This window comes from Gopherus evgoodei, chromosome 3 (assembly GCF_007399415.2).
Source record: "Gopherus evgoodei ecotype Sinaloan lineage chromosome 3, rGopEvg1_v1.p, whole genome shotgun sequence".
In the NCBI taxonomy this organism is placed as follows: domain Eukaryota; kingdom Metazoa; phylum Chordata; order Testudines; family Testudinidae; genus Gopherus; species Gopherus evgoodei.
Window position 1 is genome coordinate 186,753,769 of NC_044324.1, and position 23,589 is coordinate 186,777,357.

The window sequence follows — 23,589 nt, forward strand, 5'->3', positions numbered from 1 at the left end:
AGGGATGATGGCACCTAAATACCTTTTAAGGATCAGGGCCAAAGTGGCTAAATGATAAATAGATCTGAACCATTGATTCTTAGAAGAATATGATTTTTAAAACATTGCAGTGGTTAACTGAAGAAAAAGGAGATCAAGTGGCTTAACCAATATCAGACACACAAGAACACCTCCCTGAAAATCAGACGCTATCTTCAAAAACTTTTTGGGGTAAGCAAATGGCAGCACCCCTTCTTACAAAACACTATAAAATACTACTACAAACCTATTTTCCTGAAGATATTGGAAAATGCCTGAAACCTTCAGGAAAACGAAGGGTTTGAAGAATCTGCATCAGCCAGCATGCTGGCTCCCTTGATAATGAAAGATGCTAACTTTGGTGTAAGTATGGAGAGAGAATTTTTGGTTGTGTGACTTTGTCACGTGTACAGATTAGTAAGGTTGTACTGAAATAACATTTGATTTAACCACTAAAAAGTAGCTTTCAAGATCTATATTAAAAGAAAATTCAAGACTTTGAGGTTGTACATTTTCCTCAAAAGGGGCATGTGTTTACTTCATATTTTATTTCCATATTCCCTTTTTAGAAGAAATTTTCTCCATTCCTATATTGTTTTAGCTTATGTCTCCCATTATTCTCCACAAGCCTCATGACCATCATTTCTATTAAACACAAACAAGTGTGGCTTTCATGTCAATTTGCCTGAATAACTCCTGTGAAACATCTATTGTTTTATCTAGTCCATTCCATTAAAATCAGGATAGCAATCATATGACACTTGCTCAGTACTCATACTAATTACTGGTTTGTGTTCACCTTTTTTTCCTCTGATTTCCCACCATCTTCACAAGCTACTGGCACTTCCTCGCCCCCAGTCACATTTACAAGTTACTGAACTGTGGTTCTTGCAGACTAGCTCTGGAATTTGCAAAGGTTTCTAGCACTGTTGTTCTATCCTCTTTATCTTGTTTTAGAAAGGATGCCTGAAATCCAGTGCACTCTCTGTCTCTCTCTGCCTTATTTTGTTTTTCTTCTTAAAACATGTTAAACTAGTGAGTCCTGGTTATTAACAGGCCTGCTAGACTTAAAATAAGTTCCCTTATTCACTTAAATAGAAGGGCTGTCTCTTTAGCTCTTGCAAATCAGCATCTATTTCTTGAAGTTTATGGAGCTATGCCAGTTTAAATCATCTGAGGATCTTACTTGATGGCTGCCTTTAATAGATTGTCATACCAAATGCCTCTGCATGAATTCTTAAGCTATGAGGAGAGCTTGCACAAAAATCTGTTTTGACTTGCAGCCCTTTCAACCCCGTTGAGTGCAGTAGGATTGCATGGGAGGTAAGGCTCAGTAGATTTTTGGTTCCTTGTGGCTTGGGCATTTAGGTTCAGAAGAGATCCTAGTCAAGAAAGGGAAGCCATTACACTGACTTTTCTGCTTCAGACTCCAAGCAGCTAGCCTCACATTAGAGTTGTAATATAAAACACAGATACAGTGTGTATTTCCTTGAAAACATAGCAGGAAGGTCTTTTTGCTATCTAAAAACTAACACTACAGTGGTTTGGTGGGTTATAACTGTGCTATATCAAAATTTCATGTAAACTAATTGAACGCAAATGGGAATTTCCAGCATAATGAATTTTTTCTGTATGGTGTAGCCAAACATGCCACTCTAATGCAGTAGCAGGTGGATAACTGATCTTTGAAATTGCAAACAGTAGATAATCATAGATCTAAAATTATATGGCTGTAAGTACAATAATACAGTCCTCTAGCTAACTTGGAGTCGTGTATGTAAAGAAGACAGTGACTTTTAAATATCTCGGCTCATAAATCTTTAAGAACTATGATGCCATACAGTACATATCAGTGCATGAAACTAAAAGATAAAAGTGCTGTTTGCTAATGTTTCTAAAGCTTTTTATAGGCATCAAAATTCATAGTAACATTTTTGGATAGAATAAGGTCATGTAGGTCCATCTGTCTTCCCAGCTATTGTTCTTTATGCTGTAGTTGTGATTGCTTTTAAGTGCCTGCCTTTTTAATATCTTCACAGTAACAACTTTTACTGCTGCTCTTAATAATCTGTTCCTCAATGCTTTTTTCCTAAAAATTTCCCAGTACTGACTGGATTTACTTCTTCCTGAAATGCTTCCTCTTTAGTTTTTGCTTATTTTTACATTCAAGTGTATACATCTCATTCAACTAAAATGTAGCCCATAAAGGGATTATTCAGAATAGCTGATTAAAAAACACATTAATGTAGAGAGAAGAATCTTCCTGTACACATGTCAAATAAATCCTTTGTGATCTTTTAAGAAATGTTTCAGGCTACTACTTTCTGGCCGAAATAGAGCATACTAATGGAGAGGGAAATCTAGCTACATTTCCCTGGCCACAGAGTTATCGCTAGCACAGGGGTAGGCAACCTATGGCATGCGTGCCAAAGGCAGCACGCGAGCTGATTTTCAGTGGCACTCACACTGCTAGAGTCCTGGCCACTGGCCCGGGGGGCTCAGCATTTTAATTTAATTTTAAATGAAGCTACTTAAACTTTTTAAAAACCTTATTTACTTTACATACAACAATAGTTTAGTTATATATTATAGACTTATAGAAAGAGACCTTCTAAAAACTTTAAAATGTATTACTGGAACGCGAAACCTTAACTTAGAGTGAATAAATGAAGACTCGGCACACCAGTTCTGAAAGGTTGCTAACCCCTGCGCTAGCAGAACAACTCGTACAAGAGGGCCATGGGCTTGATTTGGAGGGAATGCACACACCTCTGTGAAGCTTCAGTTTTGTAAAGGATCCTGATGAATTAGCATGGGTAGCAGAGTGGATCCACTGTTCTGTGACTCAGCTGGTTTTCTGCACACATGTGCACAACCTCCCCCCACCCCCACCAACTGAAGTGCTTTGGGGCTGTGGAGGGATTACTTCAGTCATATGTAAAAGTAATCTCTGTGAAATGGCTTCCTTCCCCTATAGGAGTCTCATGGACAGTACCCTGTACCCAGGTCACTGCTTGCAATGGACAAAGTCCTGAATTTGGCCCACCGTACATAAACTATTTTTGCCATTGTAATCTAGGGCTCTGTGACAAATAAAGCAATAAAGTTAAAGTATATTCAACAGATAGTGGCAAATTTCCATGTCTCCGCAGTGCTTCCAACTTGGGGCTTGGCCTTCCCTGGCCTGGCAAGTGAATAGCTAGGAGAGGAAATCCCATCTTGCTCTCTCGCCTGACAGCAACTTAGTCAGCCTCTAAAGCTAAACATTTTTAATTTAAGTAAGATGTGATCAAAATTTCTTCTTGTACTATTTCAAAATGTGATAACATATGATTTAGAAACATAGCTAGAAACCTTAAACTGCATGTAGATTGGAAAGTTTCAGATGTATGCATTTTATTATTATTTTACTGGGGATCTTATGCTAAGTGTTTTGAAATGTGTTTGTGTTTTAGGAGCTAGAACAATATAAGAGAAATGCCTCTAAATCCTGGAAAGAAATGGAGTTTGAACCTTGATTGAGATAAGTGCTTAACTCTCACACTGATTTTAATTTTATGTTTTGTACATGTTACGATCAATCATCATTTTTGAGTATTATACAAAGTAATTGAAACTGGTGTTTTATACAGTTGGAAAAATATGTCATACCAAATAACAAACATACAATAAACAAACAGTTAATATAACATGATTGCATCTATTATTAAATTATAAAAAACTTGTTATAAATTATAGTTAAATTCATATACTATCATGTGAACTGAAAATATTTTCCAGTGAGAAAACAAACCTGGATCATCAGCCTCAAGTAGATTTTGGAACATTTAAAAAAGATTATTCCCATCGCTGGGTTTAAATATGAAGAATGAGACTCTTAAGGCCATATGTTTTGTTGGTTTTTTTAAGTTCCTACATAAAATATGCATTTAAGGGCACAAACAGATTATTACAAGCCCAGAGCTGTACCTCTGTACGCAAAATATAATGTGTATGAAGTCAGATGTTTCCCAGTTTGCAGATACATATTTTAGGTACTAAGTAACCCATTAATTGAGAAGTGCTATAAGAGAGAGACTTCCATACAAGCTGCCTGATATAATATAGTTAAAAACAAGGTTCTGTTAATCTTGTATAGGAGAACATTCCCAAAGACTATACCCATTCTGCATAGAACTATGTTATGGCTCCTGTTCACCAATATGATTGAGTACTGTTATGATTTCTGGACAATGAGAACCATTCTGCTACCCATCCTGGAAGTGATAGTTTGTCAAATTTAATGCTTTAATTTAATAAAGGTGTTAACTATCAGTAAATATAAGTCCCTCCCTCTCCATACACAGATTGTGGGATATTTGTGTGCATTAATAAAAGAACATTTAGATTAATGGTAGGAAATTATTCCTAATGTTCAATATCATAGTCTTCTAGTGCAATTTGAAAAGATGGAAACATCTGTCTGGAGACAGCCCAACTTAACATAAACCAGTAAAGCTCAGCCTTTGTCCAGCAGCAGGATGAAATATTTTGAGAACCAAGGAATAGAGGATTGAGGTACTGAGACAAGCGGTGGCCCATGAGAGGTATGTCATCTTACCACAAAAATGGACAGTTGAACAACCACTGGGCTAGAGCACATAAGATAATTCCTTGGTGAACTATTCTGAACTGGGAAGGGGCTGGGCAGAATGATCTAACATGAATTTTTCCTTCTCTGAAGTTATAGTTTATTATATGTTACATATTTGGTCACAGGTGCTGAGCAATTTCTGAGCTCAAATTTATATACAGATTCACAGACTTTCACTTTTAATTCACACTCGACAGTGCAAATTTTGTAATATCTTAGTTCCACCTTTTGAATTAATAACTGGAAGACCGAAGTGAAGTCCTGTCACACAGCTGAGTTACCATGTCTATTACATTATCATCTGATATTTTAACATTATTTATTGGGGTGGGGGAGGTGAGGTGCAGCTGTTAGAGGAAATATTGCTGTGCCCCTTGGTCATCAAACTTGCAAGAATAATTCCTAACGAAGCAAATGACATTTGTTCCAGTGTCTGCATCTCTTTATTAAGTGCACTTACAAATATGTTAAAAACATTTTTGTGAATTAAAAAAATACCCAAATGTGTACTTCATAAACTGAAATTTTTAGTTTTAAGTGTTTACTGTTTTGTTCATAGTATTTAACATATTGCTTCCAACTGAGTAAAAACTGTTAACTGAAAGGAAAAAGATATGAATAGTGTGAATGTAATTCACTCCTCACGTACTATAATTTAGAAAGACAACAAAATAATGGACACTACTTTGCCCAAATAATGTTTTCAAATACTGTAAGGTTTGGTATATAGTACTGTACAGCCAGTTTAGAATTCCTAATGTTTTTATTGCCTGACAATAATTATATCCCTTATTTTAAAACTCACAATTGCTAGAATGACAAGTGCGGGTAGGAAAGCATATAGCATTAAGAAGTCTGTTGTGAACCTGGACATTGCATCAGGAAAGGTTGTCTCAATGAATTGAATGCCCTGAGGGAAAACACATGATGCACTAACTCCAGGAGAAACATTGGAGCCACCTGCAAAAAAAAAAAAAAAAAAAAAAAAAAAGTTTTGTATGATATTATAGAGCATGCCATGCAATGCCACTGCAAACGGTGCACTGATTTAAACACCTGGATCCCACGTTCTACTCACCTCAATTTTATTTAATACACCTAGCCTTACAATTTATTTTAATATAACATATGTGTTCACTGTGGGGATGGAAGGTACTGTCGATAGTGGAGCCAGTGTTGTTCCAGGAGAGTCTGGGCAGAGGCTGTACAATCATTGTATGCTCAGAACTCAGCTCTGCAATGACTTACTGCTTCACAGCAAAAACTTGAGAGCATATTGGCAGATCTCTTGCTATGCAAATACCACAGGTCATACAGCTGCTGAATGGATGTGGTCCTGAAACTGGAGTAACACCCACAGAGTGGCTGAGCAGGTAGATTTCCTTCCCTGACAGGCTTCCCAGGAGCTCCTCGGTGCCCATCACAGCCAATCTGCTGTGTACGGGAAATTGGGGCATTCTGCATGTTTCTGTGTCTAACCTGCTTTGCATTTTCTAAAGAGAGGAATGAAGTATCACTAGTTTCACTCACACGAAATGGAAGATTTATGGCCCATCAAATATGCTGTCTGCAAGGACCCATAAGCACTGGGAAGTTGTTTGACTTAGGCTTATTAATATTTATGAAGTACTTTGAGATCCTTACAGAAAAGTGCAAGGTATTATTATCATTGCTGTGACGAATGCCTTTGTCGTCTTCAGGGTTACTTACTGCAATATGCTCTATATGGGACTACATTTTAAAACCATCCAAAACTGAAGCTAGCATAAAATGTGTCAGTCCGCTTAGAGCATGTAGTATCTTGTTATGATCTCCACTAACATCAAGGAGATGTTAAAGGTGTTGATTTTCACTTGTAAAGAAGGTCCCATGTGTTCCATAGTTGGAGAATTTCACCCCTTGTAATGTGCCTCACTTGGGTCTGGTTGGGAAGCGTGGCCTAGTGGTCATGGCCACAACCCCTGACTGCCCAGGGAGTTGTGAGGAGGGGAGCCCAGGCCTTCCCACTCAACAGGGCTCCAACCCAGGGCCCTTCTGGCTACCTCTTTTGACTGCTTAAGGCTGTCCTCCCTGGATCTCTTCCTCTTGTCCTCCCTTCTTCATCACCTCCCACCCTTGTAAACTTAGTCAAGATTTTCCCCTGGTGGGGAAATCCAAACCAAAATAAGTAAGAGGGAGTGACCACAGTCCACAGGAAACTTCCTTCTCTGGTTGTCTCTGAGGTGGGTCCCTTTGGACAACTGTGTCAGAGTGCTTAGGCTTCCCTCTTCTCTGCTGGAGCTGTGGGCTGCAAGTCTGCCCTCTTCCAGCTCTGCTACCCAGGTGATCTTATTCCCTATCTTTTAATTCCTCCAGCAGATGGAGTATTTGCTGCAAGTGTGGCAGGGTAGGGCTGGCTGAGCCCAAAATAATTCCTTAACCCCTTGTTGCCCAGTGTGGGGTTTGTACATCCTATCACACACCCCTGTCACAACACTGCTCCAGAATCTCAGATTTTGTTTTCAAAAATTGTTTCTAGACAGTCTAGTTGGAGATAACAGTGGAAATGTGAACTGTGCAAACTGCTGCACTGTTCTCTTCCTCAATTGGCTGCAAGTCTAAAACAATAGCTCGGAGGTGTTAGTTGCCCCACTAATCTTGCTCACGGTCTTGTGAACTCCACAATAGCAGAAGCTGACATTTTTTGCACAGAATTCACTATTTTGCAAGAGCCAGGTGCCCAGCCTTTTATTTTGTCTTCATTTCCTGCCAGAACCTGCCTGCACTTGCCTCTTGCACTCTACCTTACCCCACAAGGGGGAATTAACTGAAGGGTGATACTGTCGCCACTGTTCTATGAAGCCAGGCAGCAATGCTTTGGGGAACCAGAACTTGCAGTCAGGAAGCAAGGAAAACCAGAAATGTAGGCTGATGCTCTTGGGTGCCTAGATAATAGTGCAATAACCAAGGTCTAAGGAGATAAGTTGCTGAAGTTAGGTGTGCTTTCCTTCTTTGGGAAGAATCTGAGGCCTGGGCAGTGGAGCCAGGCTGCCTGGAGAACATACTGAAAAAATCCGTAATTGAAAATGATCACTATCAAATATTAATAATTAACTTGACATCAGTTATTTTCAACTATGAGCCATAGTCCTTCCTATAGAACCCTAAATAGATTATTCCCTAACTTAAATACCTCTCTCATAGTGCCTTACCACTGCATTTGAAATCAGCAGAGGTGCGCAAGCTGATGCCCCGTGGATATAAACAAGAAATTGCGGCTGACAGGGCATTCTCTCCAAAGGCCCCCAATTTTGGATTCGGTTCCTCTACATGATCCAAAATAGGACAAATCTTATGACCTTCAAGACCTGCTGCAAAGCTCATATTTTAAAATGCATGGGGAAGAAAACAGCCTGTGGGTGTGAGGAAGTGGTAGAAGTTGAAGAGTGGGGAACTATTGGAAGGAGAGGGAGATTCAAGCTTTTGAGTGGCATGGTTTGCTAGTAGTGGGTTATAAAAGTTTTACTGCCTTATAATGAATTGTTATGCTTAGTTATTAATTATGTTGTATTTGTAAGTTGTATGGGGTGCTTAGAAAGGTATGGCAAGTACTCTTTTTTACCATGTGTATAAATTTAATCATATATTTCATTAAATTGATTTATAAAGGTTTAAGGGGGCTCAGTGAATACTTACCACATGTGAAGTTTAATCCATAAAATTCATTGACTGCAAGAACCTCACTGCTGTATTTTTGGAACGTAAGGTAACTTAGAACTTTAAAAGGTGTAGACATGTCATCTGTGCGCCTTGAACAAACAAAAACTAGTTAAATTGGGCTTCTGTTATTTCAAGAACCAGTACTACCCAAACTTACAATAACTGCTCAGCTCCTTTCAGCACCTTACAACCACATTTTAGGGAGCCTCCTTAATTTGCCTGCACAATTTTCAAGTACAAACTGTATTTGTGACAAATGTTGAAGGATCTATTAAGGAGACCGTTGACCATTAAGAGTGTCAGGATATGCAGTAATGCATTGTTTAGGTAAAGTAGCAATTAATTTTACAACCTATTTATATTCATGTTGCCGTGTCATCAAAAAAAGCTAATAAAATGACAATGGAAGAACTACTAGGAGTGATGAGTGTTATCCGCATAACAAAAGTCTACCATGTGTCTTCACTTCATTTCCTCTAAAGTAGAGACAGAGTGAATATTAAGCCCTGGAGGGCTACTAAAGATACTTGCAAAACAAAGAATTAATAATGTGAATCAAAACAGAGTCTGTGATCAGCTCAGTGTAACTGTACTCAGCAAGTGCACTTCCTGTCTTTCATAGAAAGATTCCAAACAACTCCATATGATCCAACACAGCAAATGCTGCAGAAATGTCCAGCAATCCAGGACCCACTGGCAGTATTGATTCTCTTCACAGACAATGAAGAGATTAAGTATCAGGGGGTAGCCATGTTAGTCTGTATCCACAAAAAACAACAAGGAGTCTGGAAAGCTTACACCCAATCTATTAGTCTTCAAGGTGCCACTGGACTCCTTGTTGTTTTAATGAAGAGATTCACAGTCTTAATTAGCACTGTGTGTACTAAAAAACATGGTTAAAAAAAACCCCACATTCTCACTCAAAGAGATAGTAGAGCACTGAATTAAGGTGGTGGGAAATACTTTCACAACAAAACTACAACCCTTCACTAAATTTAGCAGTGGCTAATAGGGCACTGAAGAGGGTGTTAACATAATTTTACTTTGCAGAACCAATTTTAGCTGAAATCTGTTTACGGGAGAAAAAGCATTGTCAAATATGACGCAGTCTGATACTTTTTTTTGAGAATCACTTTATGAGGTGTAGCCATTTCAGTGAGGATACGGCTTTGGCATTAACTATCGTTAGAGTTATTTCAGTTCTGTAGGAAAAGTTGGGATTGCTTGTATTTAGTACAAGGTTTAAAAGATCAATGATTAGATAGGTGCCTTGCCAAAGATTACAGGTGCATGTTATCTAGTTACCACCTTCTTGTGTAACACACTCATAGACTCACCTTTAGCAACAGAGATTCTTGAGACTATTGTATAGTTACATTATTTTATCACTAAAACCACAATTATTTAATAATACTTTTTCTTACCTTACAAGCCCACTTCCAACTAGCACTCCTGCTACATTAAGTAGCATCACTGCACTGTTGACTACATTTGGGTTTTGAACCACACCAAGCAAAACAAGTGTTAGTAGCTCACCAATTATATGAGGTACTAACACAACAGCAAAGAAACATCCAAATCTGGAAACATCAGGGTTCATTCCCACAGTCCTGTGCAAATACAGTCAAGAGAGCATTTTAAAATTTAAACATAAACATGGCATCAGACTTTTAAAAAACATCCTCCCTTTTTGTACCCACAGGTGCACTAATGTTTAGTCATTTAGTCTTGGAGGTGCAGTCATGTCTAAAATAACATCAGTACTGTCTGCAGATAAGTACAGATGGAATTTTGTACCCACAATATTTTATACTGGCACATTCTGGGTGCAAAAAAGGATGTTGGATTGGGACCCTGCTTAAAATCAGGCTATTATAGTCCTAAAGAACAGTCCTTAGTATCCTCTATTAAAAGGACAGCTAAATCAATTTCCTCACTCCACAGAAGGAGTCTTAACCCCCTTCTTGCTCCTACTTCTCCTCCACCAAACAAAACATATCCTTATTTCTCTCACCCCTGTTAATAAATCTGATCTCCTCATACTACCAGCTCCATCCTGGTTCTTCCCTAACTTGACTTCTCAATAAGGCCTCCATGGCTTTCGTGTGCGGCTGGCATGAGGGAGTGGTCAGGATAAGCAGCAAGACATGGAGCATATCTCTAGGTATAGAAAAGAGGCTTACAACAAAAAGTGAGTTAGACTGGTTCCTTCCAAGATCATAATAGCAAGATTTCTTCTCTACTTCCTAAAACAGCACTCCAATGGTTCTATAATTTATGAAAAAGAGCTCAGAAATATATGAAGCCTCGAGGAGCAAAATACCTGTAAATGAAAACATTGCCTTGTGGATGTTTCTACTGGGAGTACATAATCAGAAATTACATGGTTCATTAATTCAAGACATAATTAATTTCACATTGATCAGATAGTATCCAATGTAATGCTGCTGGCCATTAGATATTTACAAAATAACTCAACATTCAGGAAATAATTTTTGCGCTGGCTATATTATTTTTCCCAAACTGAAATATTCACTGTTTTACATTATTTAGGGCTCCAGTAGCAAAATATTTTCCTTTCTCTCAGACTGCCCCAAACAAACCATTTTAAAGGAGAAACTGAACAAAAACTATCAGATTTAGAAGCACTGCCTAAGTGTGGCAGGAGAAAGAACTCTTCAATATACACAAGGAGATTTTAATAATCTTGTGATACCAGAGAGAGAAGAGAGAAAGGAAAAAAACCTAGACACATTTTTTTTAATTAGCAAATTAATAAGATATATAGTAGTAAAAATTATAAATTCAAAACCACTAAAACTTGGAAGAAATTAAAAATATTACCTGAACCTAAAATGCTGTATGTCCTGCCTTTTATGAAAGCCAACTTTGCCTGATCCAGTATAAAATCCGCAATATATACGGGAAGTCTCTTGCTATACTGGCACTTATCCCAAAACAAAATAGAACTGATGAATACTTAATAAAAACATTCTTAATCAGGTCAAAGGGACACCAATCTAGGACAGGTTAAAAACATTTAAAATAATTTCTTGCATCCAGAAATGGCTGGATATAGCTACTTCGGACATCAGACCTTCACAAATACATTCTGTCAAGGTTTAACAAACAACAGCTGACACCCTGTGGGGAAGGAAAGCTGTCCAAAACCCACGTAGTAGGGTATCACATTCTTCCCTACTTTATCTCAGGAGAGATGCTGTCTCAGAAATGCTCTAAAGATCTACATTGTGCCAATGAGCAACAAACACTGAGATCTGGGATGGGAAGGAAAAGGCCCAAGAAGTAACTTCTCATTAAGAGAGAGAGAGAATACAACAACCCTGAAGGGGAGCCTCCTTGCCTAATCCCTTTGTATCAAAAAGGGGAATTCCACCACCACTTACTTTAATTAGACCATATGTGCAGATGAGAACAGCTCAGGGTCTCAAAAAACTAATTATGATCTATTCAGTCAAATACCTTTTCCTGGTCAAGAGGAATAATCACTGTATCAAAATGAATTTACCAACTAAGTTTATATGACAAAAAAAAGAAATAAAATGATCCAAAACAGACCTGTTGGGGATGCAAAGATCTGATCAGGATGCACAATAACATTTTCCATTCTTTTGGCTAGGGCCTTAGACATATTCTTACAATCAGAACAGAGTCAAAAGGCTTCAGCTCACCCAAGTCTCCCTTTTTAAGGCAATACTGTGATGATGGCTTAATGGCAGTTGAGAGATAGCTTGTTCTGATGCTTTTATATAAAATTATCAGCAAATCGTACCCCCAAATAGATCAACATTCTTTGTAATAGTGTGCTGGAAGGCCATCAACATCAGGGATCTTCCCAGTGGTTAATGTGTGGGAGCTGTTTGTTCCTTTTGTGTGTATGTGTATGTGTCATTTTATGGGGTATAGTACATACTGCTTTATGTCACATCACTGGTTTTCAAGCAATCATGAAAAAGAAAAGGTATGTAGGAGGCTAATCTATATGAGTATTACCTGTTCTGTGAGATACAGTAAAATATTAGAATAGACTCTGATGTAATAGCATTTTGAATTAGCTTTAACCTAGTTTAAAGCGCCCTCTTTAGCCTGAATTAATATTCTTTATTATTTATTTAACACTGACAATGTGCTTGAAGCTGTACACAGAAGATAAAGACAGTCTCGGCCTGAAAGAGTTTACAGTCTACAAAGCAGACACGCTGTAGAGAAGACAGAGTGAGTCTGTGTAGTTGCTGGCTCTCAAGCTCTGTAAGTTGCCTGCCATTGTTCCTGAAAAAGAAGTCTACCTCAGCAGTGGTCACAGAATGTTTTCTATACTCCCCTTCTCAGGCAATCAATTCACTGGGTGGGTGTAATGGGAATTGCAATAGGGGACAAAAATCTCAGTCCTTGTCTGCACTACGAGGTTAGGTCGAATTTAGCCACGTTAGGTCAATTTTATAAGCAATGCATCTACACAACCAACCCTGTTCCATCAACCTAAAGAGTTCTTAAAATCGACTTCTGTACTCCTCCCTGGCGAGGGGAGTAGTGCTAAAATCAACTTTGCTGGGTCAAATTTGGGATAGTGCAGATGCAATTTGACATGCTCCAATGTGACCGCTGTGGACAGCGGTTTCAACTCCGATGCACTAGCCAGGTACACAGGAAAAGCCCCGGAAAATTTTGAATTTCATTTCCTGTTTGGTCAGTGTGACAAGCTCAGCAGCACAGGTGACCATGCAGTCCGCCCAGAATTGCTAACGAGCTCCAGCATGGACTGAACGAGAGACACTTGATCTGATTGCTGTATGGGGAGAAGAATCTGTGCAGGTCAAACTTCGAGCAAAAAGAAGAAATACTAATATATATGCCAAAATTGCACAGGGCATGGTGGACAGAGGCTACAACAGGTACACAGAGCAGTGCTACGTGAAAGTTAAGGAGCTCAGGCAAGCCTACCAAAAGACGAAGGAGGTCACTCTGGGTCAGAGCCCCATACATGCCGCTTCTATGATCAGCTGCATGGCATTCTAGGGGGGGACCCTACCACTACCCCACCACAGTCTATGGACACCTGCAAGGGAGGAGGCTCATGCAACAGGGAGGAGGATTTTGTGGAGGAGGAGGAGGAGGAGAATGCACAGCAGGCAAGTGGTGAATCCGTTCTCCCTGACAGCCAGGAACTTTTCATCATCCAGGAGCCAATAACGTCCCAAGGTGGGATCCTGGACCGAAAAGCCAGAGAAGGCATCTCTGGTCAGTGCACATTTGTAACTACGTACAACAATTGTGTTTAATGTTTGATTTGCCCTGAGGACTTGGAATGCATTCGCAGACAGTACAGCTACTGGAAAAGTCTGTTAACGTGTCTGGGAATGGAGCGAGAATCCTCCAGGGACATAGACTCATAGACTTTAAGGTCAGAAGAGACCATTATGATCATCTAGTCTGACCTCCTGCACAATGCAGGCCACAGAATCTCACCCACCCACTCCTGTAACAAACCCCTAACCTATGTCTGAGTTATTGAAGTGCTCAAATTGTAGTTTGAAGACCTCAAGGTGCAGAGAATCCTCCAGCAAGTGACCCGTGCCCCATGCTGCAGAGGAAGGCGAAAAACCTCCAGGGCCTCTGCCAATCTGCCCTGGAGGAAAATTCCTTCCCAACCCCAAATATGGCGATCAGTTAAACCCTGAGCATGTGGGCAAGACTCACCAGCCAGCACCCAGGAAAGAATTCTCTGTAGTAACTCAGATCCCACCCCATCTAACATACCATCACAGACCACTGGGCATACTTACCTGCTGATAATCAAAGCTCAGTTGCCAAATTAATTGCCAAAATTAGGCTATCCCATCATACCATCCCCTCCATAAATTTATCAAGCTTAGTCTTAAAACCAGATATGTCTTTTGCCCCCACTACTCCCCTTGGAAGGCTGTTCCAGAACTTCACTCCTCTAATGGTTAGAAACCTTCGTCTAATTTCAAGTCTAAACTTCCTAGTGTCCAGTTTATATCCATTTGTTCTTGTGTCCACATTGGTACTAAGCTTAAATAATTCCTCTCCCTCCCTAATATTTATCCTTCTGATATATTTGTAAAGAGCAATCATATCCCCCCTCAACCTTCTTTTGGTTAGGCTAAACAAGCCAAGCTCTTTGAGTCTCCTTTCATACGATAGGTTTTCCATTCCTCGGATCATCCTAGTAGCCCTTCTCTGTACCTGTTCCAGTTTGAATTCATCCTTCTTAAACATGGGAGACCAGAACTACACACACTATTCCAGATGAGGTCTCATCAGTGCCTTGTATAATGGTACTAACACCTCCTTATTTTTGCTAGACATACCTCGCCTAATGCATCCTAAAACTGCATTAGCTTTTTTAACAGCCATATCAGATGGCAGCTCATAGTCATCCAGTGATCAACCAATACTCCGATGTCCTTCTCTTCCTCTGTTACTTTCAACTGATGTGTCCCCAATTTATAACTAAAATTCTTGTTATTAATCCCTAACTGCATGACCTTTCACTATTAAATTTCATCCTGTTACTATTTCTCCAGTTTACAAGGTCATCTAGGTCTTTTTGTATGATATCCTGGTCCTTCTCTGTGTTAGCAATACCTCCCAGCTTTGTGTCATCTGCAAACTTTATTAGCACACTCCCACTTTTTGTGCCAAGGTCAGTAATAAAAAGATTAAATAAGATTGGTACCAAAACTGATCCCTGAGGAACTCCACTAGTAACCTCCTTCCAGCCTGACAGTTCACCTTTCAGTACGACCCGTTGTAGTCTCCCCTTTAACCAGTTCCTTATCCAGCTTTCAATTTTCATATTCATCCCCATCTTTCCCAATTTAACTAATAATTCCCCATGTGGAACTGTATCAAATGCCTTACTGAAATCGAGGTAAATTAGGTCCACTATGTTTCCTTTGTCTAAAAAATCTGTTACCTTCTCAAAGAAGGAGATCAGGTTGGTTTGGCATGATCTACCCTTTTGTAAAACCATGATGCTCTCCTGGAGGTACTCTGAAAGCCTTTGCAGAAAGTTTCTGGGGAGGGCTGCCTTATTTTGTCCTCCACAGTAGGACACTTTACCAAGCCAAGCCAGCAGCAAGTAATCTGGAATCACTGAAGCACAAACCATGGCAGCGAATGGACCTGGGTTTTGATCGCATTCAAGCAACATTCCGTCTATATCTTTCTGTATTAGCCTCAGGAGAGTGATATCGTTCATGGTCATCTGGTTGAAATAGGGGAATTTTTGTAAGGGATCAGTAAAAGGACCCCGTTCATGCTGGGCTGTTTGCGCTTGGCTAAAAGGGATCATCCCAGAGAATAGCCACATGGCAATGAGCAGGGGTGAAGGGATCATCCCAGAGAATAGCCACGCAGCACGGGGAGGGGAGAAGGAATCATCCCAGAGAATAGCCATGCAGTGGGGTGGGGGTAGGTGTGTGCTGCACATCCACCCGAAAACCACAGCCCCTCCTTTTAAATGGCAAACCCATCCGGCATTGCTTGCTATGGAAAAGGAGGGTGCTGCAGTTTGAAACCATTCCCACATGTTATGAAGGTGGAAGACACCAACCGTATGTACCCTTTTGGCTTACCATGGCTGCATGGAAACCGAATTCTATTTCCCAGCCATATGTGATGTGTCACCATACCAGCAGGCACTCAATATAAAAGGCAAAATGCGAGCTTGTACCTAAAGCACATGTGCTGTCTGTTGTGAATTGCTTGATTCACTGTGAAAGAGTCTCCCTTTTGTTCTCAGAAATGTATCATCTCTAATTTTACTCTCCCTTTTTATCTCCCCGCAGGTGCAAACGTTTCTATGCTTCCCCTAGCATCTCCGTCCCTGAGGTTATCGCAGATTAGAAGGCGAAAAAAATGCACTCGCGGTGACATGTTTTCTGAGCTCATGTAGTCCTCCCACACTGAGAGGGCACAGCTAAATGCGTGGAAGCATTCAGTGGCAGTGGCAAGGAAAACATTAAGTGAGCACGATGAGAAGAGCCAGGAGGCAATGCTGAGGCTAATGGGGGGAACAAATGGACATGATGAGGCATCTGGTGGAGCTGCAGGAAAGCCAACAAGAGCACAAACTGCCGCTGCATCCACTGTATAACCATTTGCCCTCCTCCTCAAGTTACTTTCTTAGGAGCTATCACTAGCTTTTTAAAGATCATCTACAGACATTTAAGAGCTTTTTGTGTTGCTTAAAACTGGAAATTGCTTGCCTGTTTTTTGAACTTCAGATCTTTTTGTGAGATTGATTATAGTTTAAAAAAAATACATCCTGGGATTTAAGGATTTAATAAACTTTTGGGAAAATGGAAAGCAATTAATGGAGACAGTTATGATCACATCATAAAAAGATTCAATTATTAGCTGTACTCTGCATTAACTTCTGCAAGAAACTCTGGAGAACTGAAGTGAGACTATGCCACAGTAAGAAGCCACTCTTCCCAAAAACTCTCAGAATGCCAGCTTCAAACTGTTTGCACAGACAGGCTTCCACAGGATTGGAGGCTGTGGGCCCCTCTACCCTTGTGCATGCCATGAAAATGATATAAGACCTGACCCTTCAGAACCTGCCAAATCCCTTAAATAATGAAGGGCCAAATTCTGACAGCCTTACTTAGGCTGAGCATTACCTTAATCCTTGATTAACTTGTGGAGTAAGAAACTATTCAATATGACTTAGGCTGACAGAATTAGACCTTAAATAAGTATATGAAGTTAGCCTAACGTCTATATTTGGACTGTTCAAGGTATTTCCTATTAGAACTACAAAGCAGTACTGCAAATACTGAGATAATCTATTTGTCTTAGATTCACACGTTTTTAAGAGCCAAAACAAGCATTTTGTCTCATTTTTGTGTTGTTTATTAGAACATTTTCACCAAAATTCTAACTCACTGAGGCTATGTCTACACTACGTAGCCCATGTCAGCATAGCTATGCTGTCATAGATCCCTCGTGTGGATGCAGCATACACTGACAGGAGAAGTGACAGATTCTCTGTCAATAGAAGTGCTCTTATGGCTGCACTGGGAGTTTTGTCGGTATAGCTATGTCAGTCCAGGGTGTAGGTTTTTCTCACTCCAGACCAGCGTAGCTATGCTGGCATAAGTTTTAAGTGTAGACAAGAGCTAGAGGTAGGGCAAGTACTATATCATCCCTATGCCTTTTCTTTGCTTTTCTGATCTCTCTGAAAGGCACTATCATAAAGCTATTTCCTGAAGGCCTATTCCTGACAGAGGAATTTAAGAGCACCGTAATGAGAATATAGTTTTAAGAAGGTAGAACTGTCTCAATGCTTACCAGTATATAAAGGTGCTGAAAATCGCCACACTGATGATACTGAAGGGAAGGAAATGTAGTATGTATGCTAACAATATTTGCCACTTCTGATATAAGCCATCTTTGCTTTCATGGTCACTGACAGCACGTAATGGAGGAACTGGAGTGGAAAGTACAATAGAAATTAAACCATTATTGACCAAAATTACAATGCAGAAGTTGATGCTCGCAAAGCTTAGACAAGGCAACATGACAACTCTTAGAATATTTCAGAAGCACTTTGTTCGAACCCATCTGGGTGGCCTAGTGCCAGTGCATGTGAAAACCATGTTCACTAGTAGATCAGATAGTCTATACACTTAACCAGAGGCAGCCAGATGCATCATGGGAGATACAAGCTTCATCTCTAGCAGGTAAGAATCTGACATTACTCATAAGAAGTGTCCTTGATGGTTACGGAGATGTCCATCTTCTATGATGAGGAGGGCCACATATGTGCCCTTGACAGAAAAGACAGTTTTCACCCTTCAAACAGATGTATTGTTAATACATGGGAGGCCAACATATGGCACTTGCAAAAGAAAAAGCATGTGAAAATAACAATACTCATAAGATACCACAACATAATACTTTCAAGGATAAAAAAGTCTAATCAAGACTTCTGTCCTTAGTCACTGTTGAAGCCAGCCATGTCATATGCCCTTTCAACCTTTCCATGCGCATACCTGTGATCTCAATTAACAGAGTGCAAATTTGCAGCTAGACTTTGTCCTGCCTTTACACAGCCAGACAGGGGCATAGGAGGAAGTAAGGACTATTCTCTACTTGCATAATTCATGTAAGAGCTAGACAAAAATGCAGCCCCAGCACAGAGGCCGAAAGTGAACAAGGAAGGACAGGGATTAGGTGGAGCCACAGTTCCATGCCCATGCCAGGGGAGCATGCTATACTCTTTAAATAAGTGTAATAACTTACTTCACTGAACACAATCAGGTTGCTTTGAGTTATATGGTCTTTGTGTGTGGCACTATACCTTCCATTGCTTTCCTGTGGGACATTGTGCTTATGTACCACCTCTTATTATGGGCTATCTGCTAAAACCATGATGTAGCTCTTAAAATTAGCATCCTTAAAGGCCTTTTTCATAGTATATACAGTACTTGCTGTGCATCACATGGAGGAACAAATAACTTACACAGGGCAACAGCATTGAGCATTCCTGTATAAGGTAGAGCACTCACACACTGGTAAATGAGCCCTATGCGATCTTGCAGTGCTCCTTTTAGAAGATCATTCTTCAGTCTGAGAAGAAAAAGTGCTAAAAACAGGCCAAAGAACAGATTCTGAGAAAGACGCATAATGATGCCAGTCTTATCTCTGGAGAAGTTTCTTGTTGTCCTCCTGAAATTGAAACAAAATCATTGTACTATTTTTGCTTGTTATGACTGATGAAGTACTGATAACGTGTCCATCTTTGAAAAAGAAACAAAGGTACTTTGCCCCAAAGAGGTTACAACGTAAAAAAAGACAGCATAAGGAAAATGGGATGCAGTGGAAAGCCCAGAGGAAGAAATAATGTATGTGCATATGTGCAAGATGAATAAGATTATCCAAATGATGTTATTAGAGAGCTTCAAAATTCATTATTTTTTTTTTAGAGTGAGTTCTTACCGTAAGAGAATCCATAGTTTGGAGACAGCACTGGGTGAGTCTTTGCTTTTAAATGGTATTGCTGGCAGGTCTTTCATGCGTTTTGTTCTTTCAATGGCCTCCAAAGTCTTGCGAAAGATCTCTGAATTTTTGTAGGCAGATGTAATTATGTGAACTCTTCTGTAGGTTTCCAGTTCACGTTCTTTGCTTTGAGCGTCCACAGATGTCAGATCCACTGCAAATTTACCCAAGTGTTAAACTACAGACATTATCAAAGGCCTGATCATTTCCCCTTCTTACTCTCCCTTTGCCAAAGTCTTTGTAGAAAAATCTGCAGAGGAGGAAAAGTCTGCTGGAAACTGGAAACTTTTCACCTTGTGGAGGTTCCTCTCCATTCTCTCAATATGGGGAATTCAGTCTCTGGGAATGTCATTTCTGTGGAACCCTGACTCAGTGAAGCCCTAGATCCTGAAATGAATGGACTTGTCTTTCACTGGTAGGGCCTCTAACTTTGTTCCCCACTGGAAAAGAACCATATTGCCATTGCCTATGTCCTAACTCCTGTTCAGGGAAAAGAAGGTGCAAAGGAGGTGCTAATGCTGCGATGGATGGATGGATGATCAGATTTCCACTCAGAAATCTACCAGGCTTTGAGGAATGCCCACCATACAGAACAACTTCTCCCTGACTCCTTCCCCTTCTCTACTATGAGACACTCCAACCTAACCCATGGAACTCCATTTTGTGAAATATTGGTCTCAGGGGATAACATGCTAACAGAGTTACTTCTCTTCTCTCTCCAATGCAGCGTTGCCCTGTTGCACTGGTTTATGTTCCCTCCTCCGGTGGAGGGGAACTTCCAATCTCAACAACCCCTCTCTCACCCATTTAAAAAATGTTAAATAGAAGATGCTGGGCTGCTCAAATCACCCATTACTGGCCCAAAGCCCATGTAAAGCAAAAATTATTTACTGCAGTGGAACTTACAGAAGATAATAATTCTGCATAGCTTGATGCTCTGTATTAATAAAATCACCTATAAACTGGTCTTGCCACCCGCAGATGTTTCTTATTTTTAGCAGATGAGAACCGTGTGTGTTCTAGTTGTCTTACTTGTATGATCAAATGCTAATGCTGTGGAGTTTTGGAAAATCACATTTCTTTTGAACCAAATAATTATTTAACTTGACCAATAGCATCAGAACCTAGATTAAAGTTCTCAGGAGCATATGTTCTAACAGATAACTTACTTCTCTAAACCTGCTAAGCTGGCTACATAAAGTATTCATATTATACCTTCTCTTCATAAGTTTTGTTTTTTCAGTGCTGTGTATGCTTAAACTCTAAGAGTATGTTATACTGCAATTTGACACTTGTAGCTGACCCATGTGAGCTGACTCAGGCTCGTGGGACTCAGCCTATGGGGCTGTTTAATTGCAGCATAGACTTTCAGGCTCAGGCTGGAGCCCAGACTCTCTAGGACCGTGAAATGTTAGAGGGACTCAGAGCTCAGATTGCAGCCCAAGCCTGGTAGTCTACACTGCAATTAAACAGCCCTGTAGCCCAAGTCCCAGGAGCCTGCAGTGCGGCCCAGAGGATTCAGGGGGCCTGGGGCAAAGTGAAGGAGCTGTGCGCTTGTACTCACCCACCGGCGGTCCGGGTCTTCGGTGGCATTTTGGCATTCCGAAATGCCACCGAAGACCTGGAGCAACTGAAGGGCCCCCCGCCGCCAAAATGCCTCCGAAGACCCAGACTACTGGCTGGCCCAGGGCTCGTGGGGTCCCTGCGGAGCCCAGGGCCAGGAGCAAATTGCCCCACTTCCCCCCCCTCCCCGCGTGGCCCTGGGAGCCTGAGTCAGCTGACATGGGCCAGCTGTGGGTTTTTAATTGCAGTGTAGGTATACCCTAAATTGTTGTCAGATGGGAGTTAAACCGTAACAATAGCTCCTTTAACACCTTTGTCCAAGGAGTTTAAATACTTTACAAAAGATTAATTAAGCTTCAGAGCACCTCTGTGAGGTAACTCAAATAAGCAATATTGTCCTCAGCTATAGTGGTCAGTACTTCCAAAAATCAGGTCTTATGTCTTTAAAGATGGGGATCCAACAGTCAACCAAACCCAGAAGTAACTCTGGAAAATTTGACTCTAAGTGACTTGCTCAAGGTCACACAGCAAGTCAATGGCAGAGCCAAGAATGCAGTGTGAGAGTTTTAAAAGTTAATCCCTGCACTAACCACTAGGCATTGTAGTTCAGTGGTTCTCAAACTAGGGCTGCCGCTTGTTCCGGGAAAGCCCCTGACGGGTCAGTCTGGTTTGTTTACCTGCTGCATCTGCAGGTTCGGCCAATCACTGCTCCCACTGGCTGCAGTTCACCGTTCCAGGTCTATGGGGGCTGCAGGAAGCAGCACGGGCTGAGGGATATGCTGGCCACCCTTCCTGCAGCCCCCATTGGCCCGGAGCAGTGAACCGTGGCCAATGGGAGCCGGAATCAGTTGAACCTGCGGACGCGGCACGTAAATAAACCAGCCTGGCCTGCCAGGAGCTTTCCCTGAACAAGCGGCGGCCCTATTTTGAGAACCACTGCTGTAGTTAACATTCTGTTCTTCATTTACTGTCATGTTTGACAAATACCAAACATTGTACTTCGAGTCCATAATTAATACAATCCAGTCTAAGAAACATTGTGCTTTATTTTCCTCTGACACTAGTGTAAATTAGGAATAACAATAATGAAAAGAGACCTCAGGAATAACAGATTCAGACCCCCTGTTTATATAGTCAAAATGCACAGAAGCTACCAATTTTCAGAACACTTATAATTCTTTGATCTAAACTTTTTTCTTTATCTTCACATTCAAAGGTTAACACTTGAAGAATGTAGCACTTCGTGTTTACAGAATGTTTTAAAATGTGAGTCTAAATCTCAAACTTGAGACTTTGAGACTATTCAAATTCATGATGACAAAATTATCCTTACTGTCATATTAGCTTTTTTCAATTCCAGCTTCATGTCTACAATCATTCTCTCCCCTAACTGAAGGCAGAATGCCACCAAAACAATAGAAAAATACTTCTTCCCTCTGAATGTGCCACGCTTCTTCATACAACGTTTTGGACATTTCTGGATTCACTAGTTAGCGTTCAAACGGCTGTCAGCAATCAGCCACTCAAATATACTAGATTTAAAATATGGCTTCTTTGAGTATTTGTGCAAGTACATCCTACTCTAGGTGCCATATACCCCAAACACACTAGAATTGGAATCTGTGAATTCCTTACTGATTTACAGCCTGCACGTCCTCATGCTCTGCCTCTAAATCCAAGGGCAGAATGGCTGAAACCATTCCTCGGTTCTTTCTTATCACTAGTGGAAGCAAAATGAAACCAGGCTGTGTCTGCTTCTTACCCCGTACCGCATTCTCCAAGCCTATCCTTACCTGGCTACCTAAGGGTTATTTCCATAGAAATCCATCCTTTTTTTTCCTCTTTAAAAATTTACTTGAACTTATTTTGTTTTGGCTTTTTTTTTAAACAAACATTTTCTCTCAGCACTTTGTGCCACAACCACTTAAATAGCAAATTCAAAGCCTTTGGGCTTCATTCTGCCTGTCTTGTTACAGACTCATTCTCCTTGCTATAGCTCTTTATTCCATCTCAACAAGAGCCATGTGCCTGACCATTGCTTTGATGGTCATTCTCTTCAGGAATGAGAACATCTAGAGATACCCATCTAAAATTATATCATCTGGAGGAGTTTATCAGAGGCACTTTGGATCCAGAAGAACAGGCATCAAGCTTCAAGATGGAACCGTCCATCTCTAAGTCCTACACTGCCAGCACCCCCATCAATTGGAATCTGACTCCCTAAGCTGGAACTGGTAAGGACTTTGGCCCAGCACTCACAAGCCAGATAGAATCCAAAGATCAGCTTGGCACCAATGGCTGCTCCAGCACCAAAGACTGGTACTGTCTCCTCCATGCTGAGGCAAGGTAGATGAGAGCCCCAGACTAAGCACAGTTCCTGTGTCATAAACCTAGTCCCAGATTTGGACCTTAGCATCCAAAATATGGGGGTTAGCATGAAAACCTCCAAGCTTAGTTACCAGCTTGGACCTGGTAAAGCTGCCACCACCCAAAAAATTAGAGTGTTTTGGGGCACTCTGGTCCCCCCAAAAAACCTTCCCTGGGGACCCCAAGACCCAAATCCCTCGAGTCTCACAACAAAGGGAAATAAACCTTTTCCCTTCCCCCCTCCAGGTGTTCCTGGT

General features: G+C 40.7%; 2 protein-coding genes across 4 annotated transcripts in view; one reads left to right on the top strand and one right to left on the bottom strand.

Annotated features, from left to right (window-relative positions):
* Positions 1–18,955, top strand: part of DYNC2LI1 (dynein cytoplasmic 2 light intermediate chain 1) — a 62,795-nt gene extending 43,840 nt beyond the window's left edge. The window contains exons 14-15 of one of the 3 annotated variants that reach the window (XR_003999753.1): positions 3,474–4,604; positions 7,835–8,305. Coding sequence is in view for 2 of the 3 variants with exons in the window: in XM_030557663.1 (XP_030413523.1) it covers positions 3,474–3,536 (63 nt within the window). In the remaining variant the exon portion in view is untranslated. Of the gene's footprint in view, positions 1–3,473; positions 4,605–7,834; positions 8,306–16,185 lie in introns of those variants that run through there. The other 2 variants (XM_030557664.1, XM_030557663.1) reach the window with 2 other exon arrangements.
* ABCG5 (ATP binding cassette subfamily G member 5) overlaps positions 4,603–23,589 on the bottom strand; it is a 32,330-nt gene continuing 13,343 nt past the window's right edge. Inside the window, exons 8-13 of the mRNA XM_030557662.1 lie at positions 19,343–19,556; positions 18,867–19,072; positions 17,693–17,831; positions 9,775–9,960; positions 8,327–8,439; positions 4,603–5,611 (exon numbers count right to left, since the gene is read on the bottom strand). Of these exons, the coding sequence (XP_030413522.1) occupies positions 5,415–5,611; positions 8,327–8,439; positions 9,775–9,960; positions 17,693–17,831; positions 18,867–19,072; positions 19,343–19,556 (1,055 nt within the window). The 3' untranslated portion in view covers positions 4,603–5,414. The remainder of the gene's footprint in view (positions 5,612–8,326; positions 8,440–9,774; positions 9,961–17,692; positions 17,832–18,866; positions 19,073–19,342; positions 19,557–23,589) is intronic.